The sequence below is a fragment of the Buteo buteo genome, chromosome 2, assembly GCF_964188355.1.
Source record: "Buteo buteo chromosome 2, bButBut1.hap1.1, whole genome shotgun sequence".
NCBI classification, from domain to species: Eukaryota; Metazoa; Chordata; class Aves; order Accipitriformes; family Accipitridae; genus Buteo; species Buteo buteo.
This window is the reverse complement of record NC_134172.1, coordinates 77795819-77813215: the sequence shown is the minus strand read 5'-3', so window position 1 is coordinate 77813215 and position 17397 is coordinate 77795819. Positions and strand designations below refer to the sequence as shown.

The window sequence follows — 17397 nt, the reverse complement described above, 5'->3', positions numbered from 1 at the left end:
CCATGGCTGTGCCCCCGGACATGTTTGGGGTGCAGGGAATGAGGTGGGGACTTGCTGTGGGCAAGCGTCTTCCCTGCGTGCTTCTCCTGGTTAATCCCTGTAATTCTCTGGAAACAGAGGGGCTGCCAAGATTCACGGATCCTGGCAGTGAAAGGCTGGAAGGAATCATGAATACACCTAGGAGGGCTCAGGGTATTGGGGAATCCCTAAAACACTCCTCAAGTTCTTTCTGGTCTTCTCGAGGACTTGCCGCAAGATCTGCTGCTGCCGCCGAATCTACCTCTCTGCCTTAGTAACAGTTTGCAGGGAAGGACAAGCAGTGCTCCTCTCTACCCCTGCTGCTGCGAGCTCTCTGCCTACAGCACAGCTGCTCTAGCAATAATGGGAATTTTTTTACTCAGCTTTTATTTTAACAATTTTTGTGCAAAAAATAAACCAACTCCTATTTTTCAAGCGGCTCTAGTGGCAAGGGGAACAGACGCTGAATGGAAGGCCTAGAACCACAAGTGTAAGGAGTTTGTCTGTTCTGTGTTTGCAGATTTGAACTGCGTTGCCATTATGCTTGAGTGCTTTCCGTATTAAACAAGATGAGGCGAGCACAATAACCGCGTCCTGTTTTGGTTGAATCAGCAAGGAGGAGTTTCAGCGCTCACTCTCCACAAATAATCCCATTCTCCCAGGCAGCTGTCTTCCGCGCAATGAAAGTGCAGACATCTACAGTATTACCCCGTGCCTGTTTGCAGAGTCTGCTGTTATCATGTTAACGAAGGGAGCTGAGATAATCACCTTAAAGCATAAATACATCTTGGATGCTGATTCACTTTCTCCTATTTGAGCCTATTTACCAGGGTAATTCTTATTTTTTTCCACTGCGGGCTTGTTGTGTCTGGAAGGATAGCTGTTTCTTTTTTCACAATTCAAATCCAAACAACTTAAAGCAAGATGCCTCTTGTCTAGATGTGATTATTCCTTCTCATTTTGTAGCCATACGTAGTATCAACTCCTAGATCTAAGGCCAGTCTAGACAATTTTGTTTGATCTGCAGCCTTAGCAGTCACACAGGCCGCGCAGCCTCAGCCAACGCTGTGTGCGTCACTTACAGATGAAGACGGACACGCAGTTTTAGAGGATAATTTCTCTCAGTCTGAGATGGGTGACAGGAGTCAGCTTTTCCCCATGTCTTGTCAGGCCCTGCCATGTCAGTTAAAGCCACTGAAGGAGCCTGCGTGGGTGGATAAAATCTAAATTAGGTGCCTAATGCTCATCCAGATCATCTCAGGGGACAGGGATCCCTCCACCGCATGAACAGCAAGTCAGATATTGTGGCAGTCTCACAATACTCCATGTTTCCCTCAAGCCCCAGCCCCTGGAGTCGGGTGAATATGCATCTCACTTATTTTCTTCTCAGTAAATTTATATCTGGCATTTACGGTTGCAGCCAAAAAAATAAAATTATCCAAGCACGTGACTCAAGTTGGGTGTTCATAGGCTCAAAATGAAGAGTATCAATTAGCTCCCAGAGTAATGGGTTTTTTTTCCTGAGTTCCCATGATTTTTTCCCAAGCCTGACTAACGACATCAGAACATCTGGTGTTGGCCAGGCTTCACACAGGAGGTTCAGCTACAGCGTGAGGACCGCGTGTGCCAGCTGGAGACTGGCATCTCCCCAGCTCCCAACGCCGGGCCGCTCCATGCATCCGCTCCCGCACCCCGGGAAGCCCCGATCCCACCGGGAGCCGGGGCAATCTGCTGTCACAGCGGGGATTGCGGCGGAGGCGTCCTGCAGGGGATGAGGACTGGCAGAACCGGGTGCTGACCTGAAGGAGCAGCTGTGGCGACGCAGCCCCGCGCTGGGAGCCAGCGATGAGGGCAGGGTAAGGGGGACGGGGCTGGGGGAAAGCAGCTACGCCGCCATGGGGAGATCTTCCCAGGAGCTGCGCGACGGGGAAGGGAGTCCTAGTCTGTATTTAGTCCCGCTCCATATTTAGGCTGGATCTGTGGGTGCAGGCCGTTGGCCCAGTCTGTGTTCAGACCTGCTCCGCATTTACGCCTGGCCCATATCCCTGTGCTGTGGCCCAGGCCGTATTTAAGCCCGTTCTGTGGACTCCATCTGCATTTAGCCCCAGCCTGCAGCTCTGGTCTGTCTTTAAGCCTTGCGCCTGTTGCCCTAGGCTGTATTTAGACCTAGTTTGTACTTAGGGCCGGTCTGTATTTAGCTCCGACCCGTAGGCCCGGTGCGATGTGCGTTGTGGTTGGTATGAAGGCCTGCTCTCTGCCAACTTCCCCTCAGAGAACCAGCGCTGCCCCCCGCCCCGTAGTGGTACAGTCTTCCCACCTCTCCCCGGTCACGCATGGTACAGCCCACACAGCGCCCTCCTCCGGGCAGCAGTGGTATGCTCCCCCTCCACCCCCCCCCCCGCTTTTCTCGCGGCGGTGGTGCGCGCCGCGCCTGCGCAGTGTGGCGGCCGGCGCTCAGCTGGGCAGTGTTTACAGCTGACCGAGCGCGGCGGGACGGGCCGCGCCGCCGGGCCCGGGAAGGGGAGCGGGCCGCACCGGGCTGGCTTTCGCCCACCCGCCGCTCAGGTACGGCCCGACGGGCGAGGAGACCCTGTCCGTTGAGGTGCGGCCGGTCCCGACTCCACCTGACCTCACCGGGCTGCTGCAGCCCCCCCCCCCCCTCCCCTTCACCTCAGCCCCGGCCGGAGCCGCGCCGCCTCCTCAGGCCGCAGCCCCCCCTCCCTCCTCCGCCTCAGCTCGGCCCTGCGGCTTTCCTCGGGCGGTGGGGCTCCCGCTTCTCCTGGAGGTGCCCCGCGGTGGGAGCATGGCCCTTCCCGTGGCCTCTCCTTCGCCCCAACACCGCTTCCCCGTCAGGGCGGCCTGGGCTCCCACACGGCCGCGCTGGGGCTCTGGGCATGACTGGAGGCAGAGATGTTGTGTGGAGACCGGAGGCACCCAGGTGTAATGAAAGCCGGGGGCGGGGAGGAGGGATATACCAACATCTGGCTTTCCTAGACCTCCCAGTCTCTCATCACCGTCACTTTGCTCGGCAGCAGCCTGATAACGCAGGTAGTGATTGAGCTATATGGCGTGGGGCTTTTTAATTTGTTATTTGAGAGGGTTAGAAGGGATCGGATTGAAAGCTGTGCCAGCTGTAACTGTTGGTTGTTTTTTTTTATCGGTAAATAGCCTCACCTTTGTTATTCCTTTTGTAGCGTATTATGTCAGAGCAGGGATTATCCTGGAAATGTGTTGGGGTGAAGAATTGCATTTTTGTGCCTTGTGTATTGTTTTGAGTCTTCCTCTGTGCATCTGCTGGTGTTTGCCTTGGAAGAAATTGCTTTTATTTCAGTGTTTTGTTTCAGGCGTCTGAATCCAGCTTCTCATGTCAGACTTGTTTGTTTGTTTTTCTGTTTTGTTTTTCTTAAAGGGGAAGATGACAACATGCAATTGAAGGGATATTTCAACACTAAAAGGCTGCTTCGTTTGATACCTGTGTTGTGATCAGCTAAGGATCGTAGTTTTTGCATGTGAACTTTGTCCCTGCTCAGATTTGTGGAAATCTGTGCTTTACCTAGAAGCGTGAAAAGTGCAACTGGGCTAATTGTGGAGGGAGAGGATCTGGTTTTTAAAAGTTTGTTAAAAATAAGCCCTACTCATAGTCGTGGTCCCCATTTCCAATAGGAGAAGGGAAACAAGGTTAAACAAAGACGTGGAATTACCTGAAGAGGAATTTAAATGCCAGAGTTCTATGTTCTGCATATAAAACATGCATTTTATTGGAAGTAAGCTAGCGTCCAGTAAAAGTGATCATTTCAGAAGTAACTCACACCTGTCACAACTTGGATATTCCTTGATCTCATTAGAAAAATGTCTTCAATGTTGTAGGACGTGGAAGAACAGTTGTTGATCATATAGCTGTGCTAAAACCAGGTTGGACCAGTTGTCCCAGTGGGGCTTGTGTACATCAGAAAGAATTTGTTGGTGATCCAAAGTGGAACACTGTTAAAGGCACAACTTTTTATTCATACTTAAATCTAAAAATGTAGATTTTTAATAGCAAAAAGAGCTTAAGTGGAAGAAAGAAGCAAGCCTAAGAACAACATATACAAAGGAAAGTTGAGGGAATCAACACCCTCAGGGAAGAGAGTGTTTTAATGCAGCATGTTATATAAAGCATACTGACTAAAGATATAAGCAACCCTACTTGTGCAGATGCAAAGACTTGTTGTGTATGTAAGAGGAGGGGGAAAAAAAAAAAGAATCAAATTGGCTGGTAAACCCAGCTAAGCCTTCAACTTGATGTGTTTCCACTGTGAAGTAATAAAACACAATCATTTTTTTTTAGAGAAAATGAAGGAGTAACAATAGAAAGGAGAGGGGTGGCATTTTTTTAAGTTTTATTAATGGTCTGGAACTGGATTGATGTGTTTGAGACATGAATGTATTAAAAACTGGCTTGAGTTCTCTGCCTAAGTATATCCTATTTTGTGTGTCTCTGCAGGTAATCAGGATGGTATGTTATTTGAATAACTGTGAAATTTCCTTAGACTCCTGTAGCTTTTCTTTTTTTCCTCTGAAAATGAAAGTGTATAATTTGCTCTTGCTGAATGAAACAAATAAACCCCAACAATTTAGCTGTAGGCAGATCTTCTGATCCCAGGAATGAACTCTAAAGCTGCTGCTTCTGTGGTTGTTATTGTGAGCAGAGAAAGGCATTGTAAATAAATGCATTTTAAAAAAAAAATCATGTTGTGTTTTCTGAAAAGGATTTTTTTTTTTTTTAAGATATGGGAAGAGATGAAAAGCTAGGTTAATTTTGAGTGATAAGTTCTTCTATGTTCTTCTCCCCCTACACCTTTTCCTTTAAAACCTATAGATATTTTACTACAGGAAGCATATAGCCATGCTTGGTGTAATGCATAGTCAAGGAAGGTGCTTACTTTTCTCCTCCCGCCCCCCCAAGCCTGAATAGGTTGCTGGAGATGATCATGTCAGTGAAGTCAGAAGTGTTTGTAATTCATATATCTGTGTCACTGAAGAGTTTCCAAATTGGGGGTTAGCTCATCTAGGACTTAAGAGGACCTAAGAAATTCTGCAGGCTTCAGTGGAAATTCTCCCTGCAGTTGCTGTCTGTATCATTAAGTGCTTTACTAATGATGGTGGCTCAAGCTCTAAAGATGAGCTGTGTGAAAGTGCATTTGCTAAAGTAAGCAAGCTTGTACACTAGGTCAGAGGTTTCTTTAACCTCTGCAAAATTGGCATCCTGATGCATGTTCAAAGAGAATGTAATTTGAGATTTTTTCTGGTTCTTGCTGCCTGTGTCTTAATTTCCCCGAGTTGCTATTAGAGATAGAAAGTCCGTGTGTGGCAAGAATTCTGACAGGCAAGCCAAACTTGCACTGTTTGTTGGATTTGAAATGAAAAATGACCTATAAGCATAGGAGCTAGAATAATCCTTTTATATAAAGGGTTCAGTGGAAAAGCTGACATGCTAGTAAAATGTTGGTAGTGTTTGAAGACAGGCATTGCACGTTTAAATTGTCTATTGTGGTTTTCCCCGCTAGTGTCAGGTACTGGGTGCCAGATCTGCTGCATTTTCGTTTTCATTGTTTGAATGGGGGATGGGGGTGCTGGTAGGTGGTAATGTTTTTCTGGTGCTTGTGGTCCTTAAGGTACCTAAAGGTCTCCCTCAAAGTACTTCATATACAGCAGCATAACTTAGTGTTCAAGTGCGTGCTCTATACCTCACCTTCCTTTATTACTCTCTCAGTTTTAGTGCTTATAGAAAGCTGCTGAAGATGGGAGGTGCAGTGAGTGCAGGAGAAGATAATGATGAATTAATTGATAACCTGAAGGAGGCACAATATATCCGGACAGAACTGGTAGAACAGGCGTTCCGAGCCATTGATCGAGCAGATTACTACCTGGAAGAGTTCAAAGACAATGCCTACAAGGACTTGGCATGGAAGCATGGAAATATTCATCTCTCGGCACCGTGTATTTACTCTGAGGTGATGGAAGCTTTGGATCTGCAACCGGGGCTGTCATTTTTGAATCTTGGCAGTGGCACTGGTTATCTGAGTTCCATGGTTGGACTCATCTTGGGTAAATACCTTTTCAATCATGTTAACTGTTTACATTAGATTAAAAAAGAAAAAATTTTGAAATTGGGAATGAAGCATACCTCAAGTAATGAAACTAAAAGGTAGCCAGGAAAGTAAAGAATGCATTAATTCAGCTGGCCAATTTATCAGGATTCTTGCAACCTTCTCTCTGGAACTGGATGGGATCCAGATTTCTGTGGCAGTTCAGAACAGGCAACGATGTAATTGCCCAGGTGGCTGTAGTGGATTCCTGCAGAAATGGAGATGAACTTAGGTTTGTTGCCCCTTGAGCAAGAACCCAGCTCGGGAGCAGGAGCACCATGTTTAAAATAGGATTGAGCATGCCCACAGAAACCTGTGACTATAGCTGCTTTGTGGCTTGTTTGTTTTTACGCTCTCCTGTCTAGACCAAAACATGTTTGAAATCCAGTTTTGACTCTTACCGACAGACAGGTGGGAATAGTCTTTGGAAAGCAGTTGGTGCATCACAACTGACTTTGTGACCACATCTACAGTAGACACAAAGCAAAGCATCAAAGTGCAATTATATAATTGCAATTCACCCTTAAGTATTTCAGTCAGCAATTGTGCTGCCGGGATAGATAGCAAATTACTATAGGGTACGTATTTTCCTTTTGTGGGGGTGTCAAGAATTTTAACTGCTGAAACGTTTGTTGTCAGGATAGAACCTTGCTCCATCTCCCATTTGTGGTTTTCAGCTAGGTTTGTTGAGATTACCTAGGATGCAAATATGTAACCCCAGGGCTTTTGAATTCCTTTGAATTTTTTGAAAAGTTACCAAGTCAGTTCTGAATAAAAAGCATGAGTGCTGAACAACTTCTGTATTTTCCAATTTATTTTTGCTGTTAATTGAGGTACAATGTGTGGTGACTGTTCCCAATTCCTTTGAGGAGATTTTCAGCATATCAGCAAGGGGCTATGAAAATAACATGAAGATTTTTTTGAGAGATTTATTAAAAAATGCAGGCTATTGTTCTGCATTGGAGTTTTTTTCAGGTGGTCAGTTTTACAGCAGTAGTATCAGTGTTTCCCTCCTACAGAGGAATTTCCTGCATAGTTAAGAGCAAATGATTCAAAATCAATTGCGCCAAACAGCCTCATTTGCTGCCAGAAATTGCAAGTATAGGGTTACAATCCTCATTGTAGTAGTAAGATAGCTGACCCTACACAAGTGCTGACTGTCTGACTCTCAAGGAGCAATCTGTTATAGGAAGTATCCAAAACTGTATTCAATCCTGTTGGATTTTGTGTTGTTGCCTGTTACCATTATGTACTGTTCTATATTTGCAGGTCCTTTTGGTGTTAACCATGGTGTGGAGTTGCATTCCGATGTGATCGAATATGCGAAGCAGAAATTGGACTTCTTCATTAAAACAAGTGACAGCTTTGACAAGTAAGAATGTGGAATGCTCGTTTGGATTCATTTTGTGCATTTGACTTTAGTCATGGCAGTTCTTGCTCCCGTGTGGCAGCTCTGGATTCAGGGTAATCTGAGGATTTTGGCTCCTTAGGCTTGCTGAGCTGCAGTGTATGACCTTCGAAGCTGATACGTATTGTGGGGGAGTTTCAGAAATTTTTGCAGTGTTTTTAATAGCAGTGCTGCTGTTGCAGAGCTTAAAGGAAGCTGAAGAAGATTACTTACTTTAAAATGCACTTGCAGGTAACAACTTGAAACTTGCAAATAACAATAATAGTTATGTTTGTGATCTGAAAGCGTACATGGTTATCAGAAGAATATGAGCTGATTTCTGTGGTGGCCTAATATGTTTTATTTGAGAAGAAGAAAAATGGTGTTTTAAAATATGAAGGTAGTTTTATGATGATTAAGTTGGTACTAAAACTGCTTGGGATTTGATTTATGTTCTTCCTTAGAACCTCCATTTTGCTGCTGTCACAAGTAATAACTTTCCAGCAAGATAACCACTGCCAATAGTAACCTCAGCAATAAAAGTTGTAGCTGTCATATTTTTGGATCCGTCTCACAGTTTGTTCAAACAGGGAAGTAAAGCACTTCTGGATACTTGATAGTCCTCCTCTCATGGGAGGAAGAAAATTAAAGTCATTCTGTGCTGGAATTTAAACTACTCAGCCTTGTGCTATTACTGCTGTGCTGGAAAGCTGCTGATAGCAGGGCTGTATTCTCTTAATGTTGGCAGTAGACCGAAAGTTTTCGGCATGGACAGTGCTTGCACATAGATGACTGGGTTTTTTTCAGAGTCACATTGCTATTGTTTGAATAGGTGTTTTAAGGAAGACTTCTTTTTCTCTCTCCAGACAAATATAGCTATGGAGCAAAAGTGAGCTGAATTCAGAAATCAACATGTCTGGAAAATTGGCATTGCTGAGAGAAATGTCCGCTGGGTTATGCTGTTAGAACACCGTGTGCAGGAACTATTGGCTGGCTGCTGTGAATGTCTAGCACACTTTGCAAAACCAGAAGGTTTCAGGAAGTGTTTAGGAATAAATAGGTGCTATATTGAGCTGCCTCTCAAGATTCCAGTAGAAGAATGGATATGTTGTACTTGTACAACTTCTATCAAAATCAGCCCTTAAGTGTAGGGCTTAAGGCTTATGTAGTTTTGGAGCATGTAAGAGAACCAGAAGCATCACAGAATCATTCATTTTTCTTCTAAACTGAATCAGAAATGCTATAGGCAAAATTTCTTTTTATGAAGGGTGAAATCACAGTTCTTTTGAAGCTAATGGCAAAACTTCCATTGGCTTCAGCAAAGCATATTTCTGAAGCATCAGGTGATAGTTCCCCACAACATCTGAAAACTATTTAAAAGCTTTTGAAAATGCCAAAAAAACCCTGGTGCAGTCCTTAAAAGACCTTAACATTTGGAGTTGCTCGTCTGATATTTATATTTGCATATCGTAACTGAGTCAGCATCAGGTGACTAAAAATAGCTCGTTCTGAAGAGTTATATGCAACTAAAGTATGAAATTATGCATCCTTATCCTTTGGAGATTTTCACCTATGAATTCTCACCTCGTTGTTCTGTGGTTTTGAGACTTCTAGCTGTGGTCTGTTCTGGTAATGTCTAGAATATATGGGCTTCAGAGGAGAAATCCCAGGAAACTGTTTTTTGGTTTTTTTCAAGTATTTTTCATTGTTTCATTTTTTTTTCAGAATCATGACAATAATTCATTTGATAAATTGTAACATTCTTGTATGATACACATCTTCTTCATTTTCAGATTTGAATTTTGTGAGCCATCTTTTGTTACCGGCAATTGTTTAGAGATTTCTCCAGACTGTACTCAGTATGACCGTGTTTACTGTGGTGCTGGAGTACAGAAGGAACATGAAGACTACATGAAGAACCTGTTGAAAGTTGGGGGAATTCTTGTCATGCCTCTAGAAGAGAAGGTTGAGTGCCTTTCTACCCATGTTTCTCTTTCAGTTATTCTTAATTCTCATCTCGGTTTAGTCAATAGCTCTTCCTTTAGTTTGCCCTTCTTGTAGCAGATTGAAGAAAGCAGCAAGTGCACCAGTTTTCACTGTGAGTGGAAACGCAACTCTGCTCATTTAATAATATTTAAGAAATTCATAGTTCTACCAACCAGTCTTCCACACATTCAGATCTGTTGTTTTTAATTGCAGATTTATTTTCATGCTGCAGAAGAATGTCAGCAAGGCTTTGTTCAAGTTACATCATCTAGTGTTGTACTTAATGGCAAAATACAAAATTACCCCCTAACTGGCTTATGAAAGAGCATGCGAGTTGTCCCTATTTAAAAGTGTCAATGGATTCTTTTTAGTAAAAAGTGGATAACTGCCCTGTGTGCGAGTTTAGGATTGTAATTCAGATTAACTTTTTGGTGTAAAGGTGTGTTGTTTTAATGGACTTGAATGACTGAGGTGTAGGTATGTGACCTTTTACCTCTGTCAGGGTGGTTGAGGTGAGCAGAGCTTCTTCCCAGTAAGATGCTGCGCAGTGAGTTAGTGTAAGAGATTTGAGCTGGAACAGAAATCCAGTGATCTTCAGGCTTCCTTCAAGAGTGAACGTTCATCAGTGACTGGCATGTTTTCTCAGTGGTGAGACATAGCTGTTCTGGTTCAGAATTGAGGAAGATCTGGGAAAGCAGGGTGACCCAAACTGCCAGTGCCTATACTGTGTTGCAACAGATGAAGTTACCTGGGACTAATCCTGAAGGATTTCTCAATTTTCTCAAAAAAGCCCCAGTGTTTCTCCGTATTACGTAACTTTTACTGTTGTTGCTTCTAGTACTTTAACCACTTGTCCAGGCAGAAAAGTAATTTGTTCTTTTTTTGTTCAGAAATCTTACTGTAGTTCACACAATGGACAATAATCTCCTTGTTTTGATTTAGTTGACTAAGATAACTCGTATTGGTCCTTCTGCCTGGGAGACCAAGAAGATTCTTGCTGTTTCTTTTGCTCCTTTGATTCAGCCTAACCACGCAGATTCAGGAAAATCAAGGCTTGTTCACTTGCGTGAGTACAGACATTCTTGAGTGGGGGGGGGGGGGGGGGGGGGCGCGGTTCTTCTGCTATTTGGCTATAAACTGCACCTTACTTCCTTAGATGTAACATCCCTATGAATCCTTTCACGGAAAATTATTCCAACTGCTTCCTCCTTTGAACAGTTGTCTAAGTCTTGTATTGGCTCCCAGTCCACCCTTGAGGATACCTGCAGAGGCCTGGTGCAAGAATCAGAATTGCAGAAAACAGATTCTAAATACAAATGATTTCTTGTGAAGTTGTACCTAAACTTTGTGGGATGTTTCATCATTGTTTTTGCACATGCAGACATCTATTTCAATCCTGAATTACATGCTGTCGTGGTTCTCGGGCACTGTGCCATGGTGATGGAAAATACACAAGCAGTACCTGTGAACAAACATTGTATCTACTCAAAGGCTCTCACCACCCAGCAATTCAGAATTATCCTGAACCTGGAATGCTTGAGGGATAGAAGTTGTGCAATTTTTGGTTAGCTGTTTGAAATGCAGGTTGTATGCAGTGGCCTCAATCTTTAGATTAAGACTTCAGTGTAGGGAGGCCTCTTAAGAACATGTGAAGACAGAGATACTTCCATAAAGAGATTAGTCAGGCTTTGTTCTTATTCTGGAAAGGTGTCTTTGCATGACAAAAAGCAGCTCAGCAAGCAGTCCATACAGTGCTATAAAGCCCATTAAGTGCATATTCCAGCATACTTCATATGGTGGCTTTGTAGTGAGACCTGCATATATATATTACATGTAATTTTTTTCTGGTTCCTTCATTCAGGTCACAGGAATGCTTACTTGTCAGTAGAAGACAGGGAGGTTTTTTTGTTTCAGTTTTAATTCATTTTAGTACATGGATGTGTGTGCATCAATACATTTTTTTCTTTATACTACCTGAGTTATGTTGTGCACTTATGGGCTGGCAGCAAATAAGTGCAGAAGACAGAACAGTCTTCCAGACCATTAATGTGGGAAGTATTTTAATACAATAACTTATTGTATGCTTCTATAATTACTTTTACCAAATGGTTTCCAGCCAGTCTTCACCCACTAAGTCTGAAGCAGTTTTTGAAGAGCGTAAATAGTACTCATGTTTTATAAGTGAAGAACTTGGCAAAGCTGAAGTAACTTCAGAATAGAAAAATCATTTCATGGAAGAGTTAAATAGACTTCAGGTCTAGTTCTCTATGGTCGGAAAATATCTTTTTCTAAGTTATTAAACAGTCAGACTTTCAGTCACTAAGTCTGCATTCTTATAATCTTTAAGACATGTGTATCGTAAAATAATTGTGAGGACTTGACATCAAAATATGAAACTCTTCTTTCATCCCATTCTTTTTCTTCAGTTAATGAGAGAAATGCATAATTAAATTTTGTTTGGGAAGTTACAATACAGTTTATCTGAGTTGACAGGAGTTGAATAGGGCTGTTTTTGTAATCACAGCAGGGAATTCAAGTGGCCTGATTTAATTTGAGCAAATACAACTTTTCCTGTGAGTACTCTTGAGGGGAGTTTCTTCATATCTGTTCATGGTTTTCATTTTGTTTTAGCCCCAGTGGCTGTTCGCAGCCTCCAGGATCTGGCTCGCATAGCCATCCGAGGAACCATTAAAAAAATTATACATCAAGAAACAATGGGCAAAAATGGAAATGGGCTGAAGAACCCCCCAAGATTTAAACGAAGACGAGTGCGTCGCCGTCGCATGGAAACTATTGTTTTCTTGGACAAAGAGGTCTTCGCTAGTCGTATCTCCAACCCATCAGATGATAACAACAACAGTGAGGATATCGAAGATGAGAGACGAGAAGAGGAAGAAACTAAACCCTCTGAAATAAAGCCAGATCCCCCTGTAAACTTTTTGAGGGAAAAGGTCTTGAGTCTGCCTTTGCCTGATCCCTTGAAATATTACCTGCTTTATTACAGGGAAAAGTAATTTCCTTCTTCTAGAAAGTGGGAAGTAGGCAGAAAATAAAGTATTACTTAGGGCTTGACAAATGTATACCACTTGCTTGCCTGCTAATATGACCACCCAAAGCAGTAGGCTAGCTGGGGAACATGGCTGCTGTACACTTAAACATTATAGCTTTTTTGAGTTTCTTCTTTCTTCTCAGTTGTGTGCTATAGTTTTATCCTACAGCAGGGATTCCTTAGGAAGCAAGTTGGTGAAATGCTCAGCTGCTTACGGAAAGGAGGATTTAATTCCCTGAAACTAACTGCACAGAGATATTCTAAAAATCTCATGGCTGCTCTACCGAATTGCAGTTTTTAAATATTCTCAAGCAGTTCCCCAAAGACCTTTGCTGTCTGTGCTTTCTCCCACTAAACCTGCCATCTATTCACTGTGGTGTGTGTTTAATGGAGGATGAAGATTATTAGTAAAAACTGACCTGGCAAATCTTGTTTCTTCCAGTAACCTGAAAAAGCACAACTTTTACAGAAAGGAAAGAATTTTTGGCATTACCCTTGTGGCATCCAGGTTTTGAATGAGAAGGAAAGCATCAGCTCCCCTTTGGTTGGTCTCAGTTTTGCATATAAACTATATATAATTTTTCAGTAAAAAGTAAAAATGTTTTAGAGAATATTGATTTTCTTAATGGGAAACACCTGTTCTAGGGAATTGGTCTAAGAGATGCAAAGTTGGTTTTTGGTTTTGTTTTGGTTTTGTTTTTTTAAAGCAATGGAGGCAAGTGAAGAATTGCAAAGCTGATTAGCTTTGACAGGATGCTAAGGTAGTCAGGGTTGTGACTGTTGTCTCTGGAAATGTTTACAGAGTAGTTCTGAATGGGGAAGAGGGTAGAGAGATGCGAAACAGTGAGTTTGTGAAAACTGACTGTGAAAGCAGAATCTGCAGATTTTGCTGTTGAATGAGATAACTTACATCTGCTGGGCTGAACAGAGTGAAGTGCAGCGTGCTAGCTTGAGCAGAGTGGCTTGTGTCCTGGTAAATCAGCCAAATGTAGTTTTGCGGAGGGTGTGTAGAACCTGAAAACAGTCTAGAAAGCCAAATTGATGCAGTTCTTAGGTGTTCCTGTGTGTGTGCCCCTGCTGTAGCAAGGTGCCTAGAATACAATCTGTGTACACACGGTCCACATACAGTAGGTAGAATGAAGTTGATCAACTTGGTAAGTTATTTTATTCCTGTAACAATTAAGTAGATGTTTTAACAGGCTTATACAGAAGGACTTTACGCTCTGCAGTTCTGTGGATGTGAACTCTAATTTTTATTCCCAAGTCTTCCTGTAATGGTGATAGAAGTAGATATCGTGTTTAGAAGGGGAAGTTTACTTGGTTCAGCCTGTTTGAAAAACCTACCTAAACTGGTAAAGGCTGGAAAGAAACCCTTGAGCTTGTATTGATGTGAAATACTCTTAAAGCTGGTGGGGGGGAACCCCTCTCCGTAGGTAATGAAGCTATGTTAAGGCATTGCCCCATCAGCAGCACTTAAGTTGGTATCACTTTGATATCTTTTTTTTTTTTTTTTCATGTTGTCTCCTCATTTTCTGAGGAGGAATGAATGAAGACTGTCTTGCCAAAAGTATGTTGGGTTTTCGGTTAATGGTACTGAGTTGCACAACTTGCCTAATGATAAATGGTGTTTCAAAGTTCTGTGTGGCTTTGAAAGTAAACGGATAACTCTTGTACGTCTAAGCCCAAGGTGAAGAACTCTTCCTTGCTTAATAGGCTTTTTTATATCTTTGAGAATATCATCTGATAATACGGTGTCATGTGGCTGCTGGCACATAACACAGTCATAGGCTGTGTTTTGCCTCTGGTTTCCCAAGTCTCCACTTCTGGCCTAAATGGTACCCTAAGCTATTTTGCTCCCTCAGATTTTTATTTCTTTATTTTAAATGGGGCAGTTCTATGGCCACTGAGCTGATGGTTTCCTGTAAACATGCAAGTACCCATCTTGTAATTCTGGCAACTACAATGAATTTCTTTCTACAAATGAAAATCCTGGATATGGTGGTAAATAGAGGCTTAATAGAATCTATGTGTAATATTTCCCTGTGCTTCCCTGAAGGCTGTCACCTCTGTATTTGTTAGGCATTTCTGCTTAATAGCTGTCATACCAGGTATGTGCCTTTCTGTATTGTGGCACAATTTCCACACCCCTACATAGTACAGGGCACCTCCTACTTTTGGCTATCAGGTCATCCTTCAGTTTGTTAATTACAAAACTTCTTTTAAAGAAGTTGCTTTAAAAATGACATTAAACTTCAAGTTCGTATTAGTAAGCCTTGTTGAGATTCTGTTAAAGCCAACCAGTTGAGGGAGAATTATCTTTCATTTATCCCTGTTTGATTTTAGCCCCATCTCACCCCCAGTTGTAAAAGATATTTTATCAGATTTTTCACCAGATTTGCCTTTTTTATTACATTTGCTAGATTTTTGTAGCTTTCTATAAGATGCATAAAATACTGCTATTTTTCCTGGATAAGGTTGAATAAATAAATATATATACAGGAAATTTATGTTCTAGGTTGTCAAATTGTCACCTTGTCCAAAAACCCACAGATCCAAACACAGAGTAGAAATTTTATGTGTAATATAACTGTGAAATAGTATTGCTTATAGCCTGTAAATGAAGGGGAACTGTAAATACATTTTCCCTGTGCACAAGGACTTGCACTGTAGTTTTGTATGCATTTCTAATAGAGTAATTGTAGCATAACTGTTTTTGTATAGTCTGTAAGCTGTCTAGGAATTTTACCTGCTTTGTTTCCTTTTGTGTTCAAAGTAGTCTTCACTTTAATTGTATGTGGCTCCTTAGGTTTCGATACTGCAGTAAATTTGCAAAAAGAAATGAACTTCAAGCTGCTTTAATCATTAATGTGTAAGTTGAAAAATCTATGTGTAGAAACTAGAGTTAAATTGGCCTGAGGCATGCGAAAGTGTTACACAATTTAAACATTATTAATAAGTGTTTCTGTATCAATAAATTCAGTAAAGACTTTTTAGCCTTCTTAACATGGCTTTGCATCATGTTGTGATTAGAATACTTTGTAGATAAGTACTTATTTCCATAATTGAAGGTTAAGACACCAGACCACTAGAAAAAGCACTTAATAATATGGTGCAGGTGCATAGTTTTAGATGAACTCCTCAGAATATAATCTCTCAGAAGAAACCTGCCCAGCTGATGATTTCTAAACCTTTATGTAATGGAGTTGTGCAAGATGCTTTTTGGAATTAGCACACACAGAACTGATCTAGATTTAATATATCAGAACGGTTAAAGAGTGAATTCACTTACCTGGCTGTTAGACCTGTAGACAGCAAATATCAAGATGTCATTTAGTCCACTGCTGTATTTCAAGGAATTGCTTAAACCAAACATACCAGGAGTTTGTTTAATGCATTCTGAACTGCAACTCCCCTCTCGTCTCCTGTGCTCTGTTTCAGTGCTTAATTCATGGCGATTTTTAAGAGCTGGTGTTCAAGGCTTCCATTTCACTAGTATTGAGAATAATATTTTGGCTTCAGCTGTAATAGGAAACTGATCATAATAGCAAATACAGCTGTTGCTAATTAAATGTGTCTGTTAACCTTTATTCCACAGGATAATTACGTGTAGTCTGTGTTTCTTAATGTCATCTGTGCGTGTGTGATAGATGTCCTTTTACCAGCTATAACATGAGACTAGTTCAGTGATAATGTTTTCCTTCACGTGATGCTTGCTGAAAAAAAATATCCTTTTCTGCTTTGGAAAGCTATGGATGTGTCATACAAATGGTGTCAAGTAAATTAAATTTGTCAGATAATGTTTATGTTCCCTTTATAGTAAGATGTAAAACATCACGGTTTCCTGGGAAGTAGTGATGAGCTCCTCGGGGGACCTACTCCAATGAAATCTTTTTACTGCCGTAGAAGTGATAGTTAAAAATTAAAGAAGGGGCAGGGGGGGAGACCCACACCTGAAAAACAAAACCAAACTTCCTTGCAGTCTACCTGTGTGAAAAAGTGTGTCTAGGAGAGACTGACAATGCTTAAGCATGGGACACAAGGTTCCTGTTGCTTAGGAGTTAACTTTTCGTTCTTGTTCAGAGCTGCATGCTCCTTTTTAAACAGTTTGTCATGTTGATGGAAAATAAGATAAATTAATGCAAGAGTAAGGGAACTGTGATTGCTAGCATTTCGTAACATCTCACAAACATCCCATTTGTCGTGAGGGGGAGATAAGCAAGGTAGAACAAGTATGTTTCAAGTTCAAGTGAAGATTTGCTTCTCGGTAAACGTATAGGTTGCAGAACTTGCTTTTTTGCACTCAAGTTATTCTTTGTGGTATGACCACTGTTAATCTGCTGACTTGGCTAAAGATCCCATTCCCACAAAGTTGTAGGCAAATACCCATCAATCCTCCCAGAAGCTGCCACCGACTGCACAGCCAGGCGCTGAAATAAGATTCCAAAGACAGTACGTTAGAAACATGACTGATGCCTGGCCCAGCTCTCCTGTTAGCAATATAAATAAACTTGGAAGGGATTTTTTTTTTTTATATGGTGGGTTTAGAGCTCAGAGTTTATGCACCAAGATGTGATTGGAGGCAGAAGGCAAAAGCTTTGTATTTGTAAAGTGGCCAGATGTACCAGGGAAGATGTTGATGACTTTCCTAAATACTGAAGCATGGTTTGAAGAGAGCATTTTTGTTTATTTTCCTAGAAATACTTCTTTACAGAGCAGCTCCTATGTAGCTGTGTTACCCTGTCCTAATAGAGTTCAATGTGTTTTGGAAGGATGATATGAGGAGCAATCAGACTGGAAGAACATACAACTTAAGTCTTGAAGATTTTGAC

The 17397-nt window shown here is 41.8% G+C and overlaps 1 protein-coding gene across 4 annotated transcripts; it reads left to right on the top strand.

Moving 5' to 3' along the window:
- The first annotated feature begins 2463 nt into the window (after nt 1-2463).
- On the top strand, nt 2464-15571 carry PCMTD2 (protein-L-isoaspartate (D-aspartate) O-methyltransferase domain containing 2). Of its 4 annotated transcripts, none has more exons than XM_075020961.1 (6): nt 2464-2583; nt 5771-6105; nt 7416-7518; nt 9327-9498; nt 10462-10585; nt 12151-15571. In XM_075020961.1, exons 2-6 carry the CDS (start codon nt 5799-5801, stop codon nt 12531-12533), a joined length of 1089 nt encoding a protein of 362 aa, XP_074877062.1. In that variant the 5' UTR covers nt 2464-2583; nt 5771-5798; the 3' UTR covers nt 12534-15571. The 4 variants fall into 4 exon arrangements, with proteins under 4 accessions (XP_074877062.1, XP_074877072.1, XP_074877087.1 ...); XM_075020971.1 differs by having other exon boundaries at nt 2466-2583; nt 3428-6105; XM_075020986.1 differs by lacking the exon at nt 2464-2583 and adding an exon at nt 2690-3066.
- The last annotated feature ends 1826 nt before the right edge of the window (nt 15572-17397 follow it).

What these genes read in the sequence shown, in the direction of transcription:
- PCMTD2 (XM_075020961.1), top strand. Translation starts at nt 5,799, where the DNA reads ATGGGAGGTGCAGTGAGTGCAGGAGAAGATAATGATGAATTAATTGAT. An exon ending in CATGGTTGGACTCATCTTGG is followed by an intron (nt 6,106 to 7,415) that starts GTAAATACCTTT and finishes CTATATTTGCAG; the next exon opens with GTCCTTTTGGTGTTAACCAT. An exon ending in TCATGCCTCTAGAAGAGAAG is followed by an intron (nt 9,499 to 10,461) that starts GTTGAGTGCCTT and finishes GTTTTGATTTAG; the next exon opens with TTGACTAAGATAACTCGTAT.